Raw genomic sequence first — 13,792 nt, forward strand, 5'->3', positions numbered from 1 at the left:
CACTTCTTGGTAAGCATTACATCTCCGGCACTTTTTGATAAAATTTGATGCAGTTTGACAGGTAAGATTTTCCTACAAAATTTTGGAAAGGAAGTCATGCATGTACACATCTAAAGTCCAAAATCAGAAATAAGATGGACAGTAAATTTGTAAAACTCCATCCAAAACATTTTCATTTTCCGTCTTAAGTTTGCTGATGCATGCTCTCCCCAATTCTCATTTGCCTTCTTTTTCAACCCTTAAATCTTCTTGATCGCATGCCACTTCTAATGTACATATCCGAATCACACGTATTCCTAACCAGCCTCTAACGTCCATACACCTCTTTTTTATCTTTCACCAGCAACTTACATTTCTTGTGCCAACTGATCACATAAAAGATTCCATGGTATTTACCCCGTGAAAATCTGCAGGTGCAGTTACCAGGTAAAGATCTACAGCTGTTGTTACTTACACCTTTGTATCATGAGAGCATAGATATATTCCTAAAAACCATATACTATTTCTTGTGCAGGAAGCATATTTATTTATTTATTTTGCTTTGTCGCTGTCTCCTGCATTAGCGAGGTAGCGCAAGGAAACAGACGAAAGAATGGCCCAACCCACCCACATACACATGTATATACATACATGTGCACACATGCAAATATACATACCAATACATCTCAATGTATACATATATATACACACACAGACATATACGTATATACACATGTACATAATTCATACTGTCTTTCTTTATTCATTCCCATCGCCACCTCGCCACACGTGAAATAACAACCCCCTCCCCCGTCATGTGTGCGAGGTAGTGGTAGGAAAAGACAACAAAGGCCCCATTCGTTCACACTCGGTCTCTAGCTATCATGAAATAATGCACCGAAACCACAGCTCCCTTTCCACATCCAGGCCCCACAGAACTTTCCATGGTTTACCCCAGACGCTTCACATGCCCTGGTTCAATCCATTGACAGCATGTCAACCCCGGTATACCACATCATTCCAATTCACTCTATTACTTGCACGCCTTTCACCCTCCTGCATGTTCAGGCCCTGATCATTCAAAATCTTTTTCACTCCATCTTTCCACCTCCAATTTGGTCTCCCACTTCTCCTCATTCCCTCCACCTCTGACACATATATCCTCTTTGTCAATCTTTCCTCACTCATTCTCTCCATGTGACCAAACCATTTCAAAGCACCCTCTTCTGCTCTCTCAACCACACTCTTTTTATTACCACACTTCTCTCTTACCCTATTATTACTTACTCGATCAAACCACCTCACACCACATATTGTCCTCAAACATCTCATTTCCAGCACATCCACCCTGCTGCGCACAACTCTATCCATAGCCCACGCCTCGCAACCATACAACATTGTTGGAACCACTATTCCTTCAAACATACCCATTTTGGCTTTCAGAGATAATGTTCTCGACTTCCACACATTCTTCAAGGCTCCCAGAATTTTTGCCCCCTCCCCCACCCTATGATTCACTTCCGCTTCCATGGTTCCATCCGCTGTCAAATCCACTCCCAGATATCTAAAATACTTCACTTCCTCCAGTTTTTCTCCATTCAAACTTACCTCCCAGTTCACTTGACCCTCAACCCTACTGTACCTAATAACCTTGCTCTTATTCACATTTACTCTTAACTTTCTTCTTTCACACACTTTACCAAACTCAGTCACCAGCTTCTGCAGTTTCTCACATGAATCAGCCACCAGCGCTGTATCAGCAGCGAACAACAACTGACTCACTTCCCAAGCTCTTTCATCCACAACAAACTGCATACTTGCCCCTCTTTCCAAAAGTCTTGCATTCACCTCCCTAACAACCCCATCCATAAACAAATTAAACAACCATGGAGACATCACACACCCCTGCCGCAAACCTACATTCACTGAGAGCCAATCACTTTCCTCTCTTCCTACACGTACACATGACTTACATCCTCGATAAAAACTTTTCACTGCTTCTAACAACTTGCCTCCCACACCATATATTCTTAATACCTTCCCCAGAGCATCTCTATCAACTCTATCATATGCCTTCTCCAGATCCATAAATGCTACATACAAATCCATTCGCTTTTCTAAGTATTTCTCGTATACATATACATATTATTAAGAGCCTGGCTTCTTTTCAAGAGACAAGTAAACAAGGAATTCAATGATATTCAAGTTAGGTGTGGTTGAATTTAATGAGAATTAGTCACTCTCAGCATTTTGTAGGGTTTCTGAAAAGTTTATGACTAATCAGATGGTTAGTATAAGACAGTACATATTGCCATGAATAAAATTATCAACACTTCTTACAAATACACATGAAATTCTTCTTTGGTTCTAAAAAAGATAAAGTGAACCTTCAAAGTTGATTCACCATTGAGCATAAAATATAAATGCTATCATTTATCTATGCATTTATTATTGTTGACGCCACAAACAGGCATACATCTTTTAGGTTACTTTATTCTGAGGAACTGGGGTTCCCAGCTCCATTCCCACAGGATTGCTAAGGACAATTTATTTATCATCACTTTCACCATAAGCATACCATTTATGGTAATAAGCTCCACATTAACTGCCGATGAAAGATGGCATCAGGCTTTTCAGAGTAGTCCAAAAAATTTGCTGTCCATATGCCAACACCATGCATTCTGGATGCCTGAGCTAATGCATATTTGTAAACAAGACTTCGCTCATCATCATACCGCATCTGATGCTGCTGACCATTGTCCTACAAAATAAAGAAATTCTTGGTTAGAAATTGCTTATGAAAGATCTCATCCGATTTTGATCTGAAGTAACATAAATCTCTTTGGTCTTAAAGATCATTGATGAGACTGCACTTCCCTTTGTCTATTGATGACATAATGTTGCTGAAGGTGATATTTAAAGTATTTCTTTACACATTTATACCTTTTTGGCTAGAAAACTTTTACAACCAGAATTGCTGTCAGCACCTTTTTTTTTCCTTTTTTTTTTTAAGCTGAAAGATCCAGTTACTGACATGTCTTCATCAAGGCCAGACCTTAGATATTAATTAATCAGGGATAAAGAGAGAGAGAGAGAGGTACAGAGGATATGGTGCATATAGGGTGACGTTAAGACTTGTCTGGAAGCTTAGTTTTAATGAAACAGAAAGCAAGATTAAAATGACTATGAAACAGAAAGCAAGATTAAAATGACTAACACGCTGTTATGAGAGTGAAAGGTAGTATTTCCCTGAACAGTAGCTGTCTTCACTCTACTTGCTACAAAGCATTAATTTTTTTTTTTTTTTTTTTGCTTTGTCGCTGTCTCCCGCGTTTGCAAGGTAGCGCAAGGAAACAGACGAAAGAAATGGCCCAACCCACCCCCATACACATGTATATACATACGTCCACACACGCAAAATATACATACCTACACAGCTTTCCATGGTTTACCCCAGACGCTTCACATGCCCTGATTCAATCCACTGACAGCACATCAACCCCGGTATACCACATCGATCCAATTCACTCTATTCCTTGCCCTCCTTTCACCCTCCTGCATGTTCAGGCCCGGATCACACAAAATCTTTTTCACTCCATCTTTCCACCTCCAATTTGGTCTCCCACTTCTCCTCGCTCCCTCCACCTCCGACACATATATCCTCTTGGTCAATCTTTCCTCACTCATTCTCTCTATGTGCCCAAACCACTTCAAAACACCCTCTTCTGCTCTCTCAACCACGATCTTTTTATTTCCACACATCTCTCTTACCCTTACGTTACTTACTCGATCAAACCACCTCACACCACACATTGTCCTCAAACATCTCATTTCCAGCACATCCATCCTCCTGCGCACAACTCTATCCATAGCCCATGCCTCACAACCATACAACATTGTTGGAACCACTATTCCTTCAAACATACCCATTTTTGCTTTCCGAGATAATGTTCTCAACTTCCACACATTCTTCAAGGCTCCCAGAATTTTCTCCCCCTCCCCCACCCTATAATCCACTTCCGCCTCCATGGTTCCATCCACTGCCAGATCCACTCCCAGATATCTAAAACACTTCACCTCCTCCAGTTTTTCTCCATTCAAACTTACCTCCCAATTGACTTGACCCTCAACCCTACTGTACCTAATAACCTTGCTCTTATTCACATTTACTCTTAACTTTCTTCTTTCACACACTTTACCAAACTCAGTCACCAGCTTCTGCAGTTTTTCACATGAATCAGCCACCAGCACTGTATCATCAGTGAACAACAACTGACTCACTTCCCAAGCTCTATCATCCACAACAGACTTCATACTTGCCCCTCTTTCCAAAACTCTTGCATTCACCTCCCTAACAACCCCATCCATAAACAAATTAAACAACCATGGAGACATCACACACCCCTGCCGCAAACCTACATTCACTGAGAACCAATCACTTTCCTCTCTTCCTACACGTACATATGCCTTACATCCTCGATAAAAACTTTTCACTGCTTCTAACAACTTGCCTCCCACACCATATATTCTTAATACCTTCCACAGAGCATCTCTATCAACTCTATCATATGCCTTCTCCAGATCCATAAATGCTACATACAAATCCATTTGCTTTTCTAAGTATTTCTCACATACATTCTTCAAAGCAAACACCTGATCCACACATCCTCTACCACTTCTGAAACCACACTGCTCTTCCCCAATCTGATGCTCTGTACATGCCTTCACCCTCTCAATCAATACCCTCCCATATGATTTACCAGGAATACTCAACAAACTTATACCTCTGTAATTTGAGCACTCACTCTTATCCCCTTTGCCTTTGTACAATGGCACTATGCACGCATTCCGCCAATCCTCAGGCACCTCACCATGAGTCATACATACATTAATATCTTTGATTAATAGAATTACAGTATTGTGTTAGATGTAAAGTGATTATGCAGATTTATAAAAACCTGTTGAGGACAAAAGAAATGCCTTTTTTTGTAAACAATGCATAATGGTTAACTTTGTTTTGTAACTTGTAGAAAGACTAATGTAATGATAAACCAATCAGTCTGTGTAGGAAAACCAGTAGTTCATACCACATGTATTACCAGCAGAAAGAATTGGGATACAAGCAAATGCGTTTTTTAAATGTTAGTGAACCCCATACAATGGGAGGGATATGGAAACCTATTTCATTCCCAGTGGTGAATTATGGCCAACAAGCTAATTCCAATAATATTTTTCTTACTTTTTATGCATTGTTTTACCATTTCAGCAAACTTGAGGACCAAATGAAAGGTTTTCTTTTGAAAACAGTGATTCATTGTGCTGTAATGTGTGAACTGAATTAACGTATCATTTCATTTTCACCAGCATCAGTCATGCATTCAGTTACACAGATTTCTTTTTCAGAAGTATCATCCTCTCCTTTGCTTTTATCCCAGACTATATCCTCTGGAAATTTCCAAGCTATTCTGACCCTTTCCCCTTCTACATAGTATCACTCATAGCTGCAACATCTACCTTCCCATGCTTACGCATAGCATTGACCTCTCCCTTCTCATTCTGGTTACATAGATGCTCATTCAGACATCCCCTGTCTGATTCTTTTATGAGCAATCCTCTCTTGTCTCCTTCTTTCAAAAAGTGATAGTACAAGGAGGGGAGGACCTCTAGCCCCCTGCTCCTGCTTCTATTAGTCACCTCCCATGACATGTAGGAGATAAGTGGGTAGTTTTCTCTCTTATTTATCCTCAGTGACTGAGGAAAATTGTGATTTAGGGTAAAGAATTGTATGAATTACTTGCAGTTAAGTGTTACATGAAAAATGGAAAGTCAGTGTACAAGGGGCAAGTGACTGTCAGTGCTTATACCATTGATAGCAAGAAGAATGAGGAAGACAGTGGACTCTTTTGGGAGGAGTTGAGTGAATGCTTCAGCAGTTTCAGTGCAAGGAATCATGTTCTCCTGGTGGCTGATTTGAATGCAAGAGTAGGTAAAGTGGTAGTTGAGGGTATAATTGAGGGCAGAGGTGCCTGAAGTAAATGAACAAATGGTAGAGTTGTGTCAAAGAGATACTTCATTGAAAAATAGTTGTATATATGCGTATACAAGGGTTAGTAGGGGTTGGGACCAGTGGACATTGTCAGAATATGTATTAGATGACAGGCATGCTAAGGAGAGGTTGATGGATGTAAACATCTTGAAAAGGACAGCAGGTGGGATGTCTGATCATTTCCTGGTGCAGGTGACTGTGAAATTTTTTAGTGATTTTAGGAACATAAGAAATGACATGGATGGGAAGAAAATGTAAAATGAGTAAGCTTAGAAAAGAGGCCTGTGTGTATAAGTACAAGAGTAATGGAGTGAAGAATGACATGAGGGGGGTAGGCAAGGAGTAAAAGTAATAAAGGGATCCTGTGCTGTCATGTCGGGTGCTGTCATGTCCTGTCATTATGCAGAAAGTTGGATGTGTGTGTGTGTATGAGTAGATGAAATTGCTAGTGAAAGAGAAAGCTAGCAGGGGAGAGTGCTCATGATTGAAAAGAAACTGGCAGGAAGTCATGAGGAAAATGCAAGAGCTGAGAAAAGAGCAATTAAGAGATAGGTTGAGAAATGTCAGCACGCTTTAGAGAGAGTGAAAAAATGTTTTTGGAAGGAGGTTAAAATTGTGTGGGGAACAAGAGAACAGAAGAGAGCAACAGTGATGGGAGCAGATGGGAAAGTGTGCAAAGGTAAGGAAAAGGTGAAAAATAGATGGAATAATTATTTTGAAAGACTGTTGAATGGGTTTGATGATAAGGTGATGGATGTAGTGTGTTTGGGATGAGGTGGTATGTAGTGCGAGAGAGTCATGATGAAAGGTTTGTTGAAAAGATACGTGATAGTGAGAATCTTGAGTAAAATGTGGCAAAGCAGTAGAAGTGAATGGGGATTGCAGATGAGTTTATCAACAAAGGGGTTACAGTTTGGCAGATTGGTTACTGAGGCTTTTCAGTGTATGTATGGTTCAAGGTGAGGTGCCTAAGGACTGGCAGAATGCTTGTGCATTGCTTTTGTATAAGGGCAAAAGGGAACAAAAGTGAATGTTTGAATTAGAGAAGTATAATTCTTTTAAGTATATTTGTTGAGGTGTATGGGAAAATTGTAACTAAAAGCCTGGAGGAATGTGTTGAGCTTCAGACTGGGGAAGAACATTGTGGCTTCAGGAGTGGCAAAGGATGTGTTGACCAGGTTTTTGTGTGACAAATATTTATGAGAAATGCTTTAAGAAGGATCAGAATTTAGGGACTTGGAGAAAGCACATGGTAGTGTTCAAAGAGATGCTTGTGGAAAGCTACTAAATGCAACAAAGAATTTTTATTGTGAGAATATGGCATGCATGCAAGTACAACGGGAGGAGGGTACAATGTTTCAAGTGATGGTAAATCTACAGTAAGGTATGTGTGATCACCATGGCTGTTTAATCTGTTTAAGGATGGAGTGTTCATGGTCTTGGCAATGTAATGGTCTTGGAGTGAGAACTAGGTCTATATTATGTCGGAGGTTGGGAAGACATGGGAGATGAGTCAGTTGCCATTTGCAGATAACACTGCTTTGGTAGCAGACTCGAGAGAATCTTCAGAAGCTTGTGTCGGCACATGGGAGAGTATGTGAAAGGAGGCAGTTTCAAGCCAGTGTAAACTAAAGTAAGGTGAAGTGATGTAGCAGGCAGTAAGACAGGATAGTTTGAATGTAAATAGGTGAACCTAAAGGAAGTGGAGTGCTTTGGTGCATAAAAGAGAATATGACGGTGTATGAAAACTTGGGAGCTGAAATAAGTCACAGGCTAGAAGAAAGTGTTAAGGTCCTCCGTGCATTGAGAATTGTGTGGCTGCAAGCCTTGGGCCCTGAATACAAAAGAAAGGAAGAGGTGGACATGTTGGAAATAAAATTACTAAGGACAATATGTTATTTAAGGCAGAATGATCATGTAAGGGAAGACAGTGTAGGATCTGGGGGTGGTACTAAGCTCAGTCTGACAGAGAACGTTGAGCAGGGTGTACTGAAATAGTCTGGACATATGGAGAGGATAAGTGAAGAAAGACCAACTACCTAAGAGGACCTAGGTGTTAGAAGAATTGGAAGCCAGTGGGAAGGGAAAACTGAGACTGAGAAAGAGATAGAAGAATGCAAAGAAAAAAACTTTCAGGTATTGTGGCCTGAATATGGAGGTTGAAAGGTGTGAATAGAGTAAAATATATTCAGGGAGTGACATGCTGTCAGTGGGGCTTGGCTGTTGATGGTAGCTATAATTTAGGTGCATTATACATGATGGTTATGGAGTGGTTGTGAGTTGATGATATAATTAGTTATCTTTTGTTGGCATTGCCTCATTACGAGGCATTTCATCAGGGATTTGTGTTCAGTTTATTGGGATTAACACCTTTACAGAATTAAGGCAAGACAGAAGATACATCAGCATCAGAAAATACTTTCAGTGCCTACTTACACTTTCTAACTTATACTTTATCAGTTTACCTAACCTAAAATGACAGGGGTCTTCATGTGAAGATTTGTGTAGCAGGTGCAGGAAGTCATCAGATGAGCACTAGTTTTTGCAGACTTAATTTAAACCTGTCAAATTTTTTATATCTGCATGTCTGTTAAATTAAACAACCATGGAGACATCACACACCCCTGCCGCAAAACTGCATTCACTGAGAACCAATCACTTTCCTCTCTTCCTACACGTACACATGCCTTACAGCCTCGATAAAAACTTTTCACTGCTTCTAACAACTTGCCTTCCACACCATATATTCTTAATACCTTCCACAGAGCATCTCTATCAACTCTATCATATGCCTTCTCCAGATCCATAAATGCTACATACAAATCCATTTGCTTTTCTAAGTATTTCTCACATACATTCTTCAAAGCAAACACCTGATCCACACATCATATACCACTTCTGAAACCACCCTGCTCTTCCCCAATCTGATGCTCTGTACATGCCTTCACCCTCTCAATCAATACCCTCCCATATAATTTACCAGGAATACTCAACCAACTTATACCTCTGTAATCTGAGCACTCACTCTTATACCCTTTGCCTTTGTACAATGGCACTATGCAAGCATTCCGCCAATCCTCAGGCACCTCACCATGAATCATACATACATTAGATAACCTTACCAACCAGTCAACAATACAATTTGTTTATGGATGGGGTTGTTAGGGAGGTGAATGCAAGAGTTTTGGAAAGAGGGGCAAGTATGAAGTCTGTTGGGGATGAGAGAGCTTGGGAAGTGAGTCAGTTGTTGTTCGCTGATGATACAGCACTGATGGCTGATTCATGTGAGAAACTGCAGAAGCTGGTGACTCAGTTTGGTAAAGTGTGTGAAAGAAGAAAGTTAAGAGTAAATGTGAATAAGAGCAAGGTTATTAGGTACAGTAGGGTTGAGGGTCAAGTCAATTGGGAGGTAAGTTTGAATGGAGAAAAACTGGAGGAAGTAAGGTGTTTTTAGATATCTGGGAGTGGATCTGACAGCGGATGGAACCATAGAAGTGGAAGTGAATCATAGGGTGGGGAGGGGGCGAAAAATCTGGGAGCCTTGAAGAATGTTTAGAAGTCGAGAACATTATCTCGGAAAGCAAAAATGGGTATGTTTGAAGGAATAGTGGTTCCAACAATGTTGTATGGTTGCGAGGCGTGGGCTATGGATAGAGTTGTGCGCAGGAGGGTGGATGTGCTGGAAATGAGATGTTTGAGGACAATATGTGGTGTGAGGTGGTTTGATCGAGTAAGTAATGTAAGGGTAAGAGAGATGTGTGGAAATAAAAAGAGTGTGATTGAGAGAGCAGAAGAGGGTGTTTTGAAATGGTTTGATCACATTGAGAGAATGAGTGAGGAAAGATTGACCAAGAGGATGTATGTGTCAGAGGTGGAGGGAACGAGGAGAAATGGGAGACCAAATTGGAGGTGGAAAGATGGAGTGAAAAAGATTTTGAGTGATCGGGGCCTGAACATGCAGGAGGGTGAAAGGCGTGCAAGGAATAGTGAATTGGAACGATGTGGTATACCGGGGTCGACATGCTGTCAATGGATTGGACCAGGGCATGTGAAGCGTCTGGGGTAAACCATGGAAAGTTCTGTGGGGCCTGGATGTGGAAAGGGAGCTATGGTTTTGGTGCATTATTACATGACAGCTAGAGACTGAGTGTGAACGAATGTGGCCTTTGTTGTCTTTCCCTAGCGCTACCTCACACACATGAGGGGGGAGGGGGTTGTTATTCCATGTGTGGCGAGGTGGCAATGGGAATAAATAAAGGCCGACAGTATGAATTATGTACATGTGTATATATGTATATGTCTGTGTGTGTATATATATGTGTACACTGAGATGTATAGGTATGTATATTTGCGTGTATGGACGTGTATGTATATACATGTGTATGTGGGTGGGTTGGGCCATTCTTTCGTCTGTTTCCTTGCGGTACCTCGCTAACGCAGGAGACAGCGACAAAGCAAAATAAATATATGAATAAATAAATAAATGTCTGTTAAGTTCTCTTGGTCACATAAGTGTTTCTTACAGAGACTAATATTCTCTGGAAGGTATTCTAAAGTGTAAATATATACAGAAGTAGATGTATGTGTGAAAAAACGTTTGAATGTGTGTAAATATTTATCCCTAGGGATAGGGGAGAAAGAATACTGCCCACATATTCCCTGCTTGTTGTAGGAGGCAACTAAAAGGGGTGAGAGTTGGGGGGCAGGAAATCCTCCCCTCTGTTTTACTTTTCCAAAAGAGGATCAAAGAATGGTGCCAAGTAAGTAAGATTTTTCCCTCAAAGGTTCAGCCATCTGTTCTTGATGCTACATCGCTAAGGCAGAAAATGGCGAATATGTTTGAAATAAAAGTTTTAGATAGTAACTGTAAATAGTGATGAGTGTCATTTAGAGAATATGGGTCTGAAATGAAAATTTTAGATAGTAACTGTAGTAACTGTAAATAGTGATGTGTCATTTAGAGAATATGGGTCTGAAATGAAAATCTTAGATGGTAACTGTAAATAGTGATGAGTGTCATTTAGAGAATATGGGACACAAGGCTAACCCCCCCCCCCAGGTGCTCTTCCACCAAACCCTTTCCCCACACCACTTCTGCCAAGGAATTATGCAATATCTTTAGGGCTATTTTATAGCTATATAAGTTCTGTCAACTCACTTATTTCTACATATCCTTTACATTTACAAATATTTCTTTCATAAACAGTAATGAGTCATTACTGAACTTGTGTAAGGGGCTCGCCCCTCCTCTTTCTCCATGCCTCCCTGGGTGCTCTATCCATCAACTTCAGCACTATAACATGGCCATAAAAGTTGTATTAGCTCACTTTTCTGGACATACCCATTGCTTTTTACTTGTATTTCATATCATAATGGGAAGCAGAAAATCTGATCATCTTGTCTTTTTGCTGAAATTGTGAGCAACTTTCTGTAAGCCAGCTGGCATCAAAGGGTTAAATTAGATATTTGTATGAAAACCACACAATACACAGAGAATCAAATCTGGGCATGTGACTTGATATTTACAGCTGGAGTGATAAAACAAATTATTTATCATCTCACCATGTTAAGAAATACTATAATCCAAATCACATTATATATATTGATAACTAATTTATCCTTACGTTCTTCACTTGTCCCATCTAAGCAAGGTAGCATCAAGACCAGATGATGAAGCCTTCAGGAAATTTTTTTAGCTTGGCCTCTTGCTCTCAATTTACTTTAAGAAAGTGGTAATACAAGAGGAGAGAGTTTCTAGACCTCTTCTCCAACCTCTCTAAGTTGTCCTTTACACCATATAAGAGGCATGTGGACAGCATATTGTTTCCCCTATTGCCAAGGATAGATATTGTTTTGGTAAACTTCAATATTACTAAAACTAGGGAATTAATAGATTTAAGTATTTGAGAGTGAAGATCAGTATGAAAGGCAATGAAAAGGCTGAAGTTGAGAGTGAGATCATGCAAAGGAAAATAATTGGAAGTGTACTGAAACCTTCGGTGAATGAGAACTTACCTCTACAGCAAGCAAGATTCTAGCAAGATGGGATGCTTGTTCTGCCTCTAAAGTACAGGTATGAAACCTTAGTTTTCATAGATCCATGTAAGTCAAAGAATAAAAGTAGTAAAGATGGATAATTTTATAATCTGGAATCAGAGGAAACAGAAATAAAAGTAGTATAATTTTTTAGAAGATGGAAGGCCTTTCATAACTGCATGGCCATGTATGACTCATGGCAGATTATAGATGGATGATGATATATGGTAACACAGGTGAAGGTATAAGGACAGATTATGGTTGGATGATGAAGATGAATGGTAGCACAGGTGAAAGTATAAAGAGAAGAGGAACCAGAAAGGTGATGGACAGATACAAAATGAATGAACTGTTTTGGTCTAAAACGAATTTCACTTTAAAATATCAGAGAAACTATTTCTGATTGTGTGCAAAGGAGTTTAATATTTTATATGTGCATGCAAAGGTATAAGTGGAACCATTAGTTTTTTTGTTAAATGAACAAAATGAGAATTGAATATTTATATCAGGGTGGAAGTCTAAATTCATTTATGTGGGTTTGCTGAGGCTGAAAGTACTTGGTCCAACCCAAGTAAATGGCAATGGAAACATCATATACATCAATGACTTACCTTGACTTGATACCATGGGGTGAGGGATTTCTTATCCCAGTGGTAATGTGCTCTGAATCGATGACGTGTTTTAATCATATAACTATATGGATATTTCTTCCCTGCTCCTTCACTACAGTTGGCTCCTCTAAAGGGTACTTCTTTGATAAAACATGTACCATTCTGGGGATATAAACAGTCAGCTGAAAAGAAGCATCTTTATAATACATAGGGATGAAGTGATTATAATGAATGTATTCAAAAAAATTTTCTTGACAACAAAATGGCAAGTATTAGACTAGATGATCCTACCATAAACAGAAGCATTGACCAAATGTGAGAAAAAATGAATACATTTATGTAATTAATATGTTAAATTGAAAATTTACTGCATATAAGATTATGCAGACAATTTTCATTTGCCTTATTCTTACATTTTTTCAGAATTTCTTCTCTTCTTTTTTTATGTTACTGTTCAATTTATATCTTATCCACTGTATATATCTTCTTCCCTTTGCCTTTCTCTTTAGACTGAATCTCCCATTATGGATTTTTTTTTTCTGATTGGACAAGGCTTTTCTTGTTAAAATTCAAGCACAATCCTATGTCTTCATCATTAGAAAATTTGCTCAGATTCACTAAATCTAGCTGTAAAGATTGTATGTTATCAAAACAATTACATAAGATTCCTATACTATTTTCTTTCCCATTATAAACAGTCTGAAGAAGCCATTATCTTAATGGTAACTCCTGAAAATTTCAGTTTTCTTTTAATAGGAGGGCCAAACATCTGACTTCTTCACTTTCCTTCTTGATTATTGTGTATCCTTTGGAACATACCAAAAGTGAATCCATCTCCTTAGTAAACTTCATCCTTACAGCAATATTTTCCGTGATTTACATTTTGTCTCTTGACGTGGGACTATACTGGCAGATTTTTGTTTTGTTGTATAAGTGTTGAATGCTTGTGGCTGCTTGACAGTCATTGATTGTTGTGAGTGCTTGTTTTAGGTCATTTGCAGCTCTGCTATATTTGCTTCACACTGGGTGGATGACCAGGCAGGTGAGGCATAGTTTAGGGTGGAAAAGATGAATTGTTTGTATAGGTTACTTTAGGATTATTTTTCCTACCCAAAACTGG

General features: G+C 39.4%; 1 protein-coding gene across 1 annotated transcript in view; it reads right to left on the reverse strand.

The window, feature by feature from the left end:
- Positions 1–2,185: 2,185 nt before the first annotated feature.
- Positions 2,186–13,792, reverse strand: part of LOC139761688 (di-N-acetylchitobiase-like) — a 46,126-nt gene continuing 34,519 nt past the window's right edge. The window contains exons 8-9 of the mRNA XM_071686022.1: positions 12,673–12,834; positions 2,186–2,740 (exon numbers count right to left, since the gene is read on the reverse strand). Coding sequence (XP_071542123.1) covers positions 2,561–2,740; positions 12,673–12,834 — 342 coding nt within the window. The 3' untranslated portion in view covers positions 2,186–2,560. The remainder of the gene's footprint in view (positions 2,741–12,672; positions 12,835–13,792) is intronic.

The sequence above is a fragment of the Panulirus ornatus genome, chromosome 41, assembly GCF_036320965.1.
Source record: "Panulirus ornatus isolate Po-2019 chromosome 41, ASM3632096v1, whole genome shotgun sequence".
Lineage (NCBI taxonomy): Eukaryota > Metazoa > Arthropoda > Malacostraca > Decapoda > Palinuridae > Panulirus > Panulirus ornatus.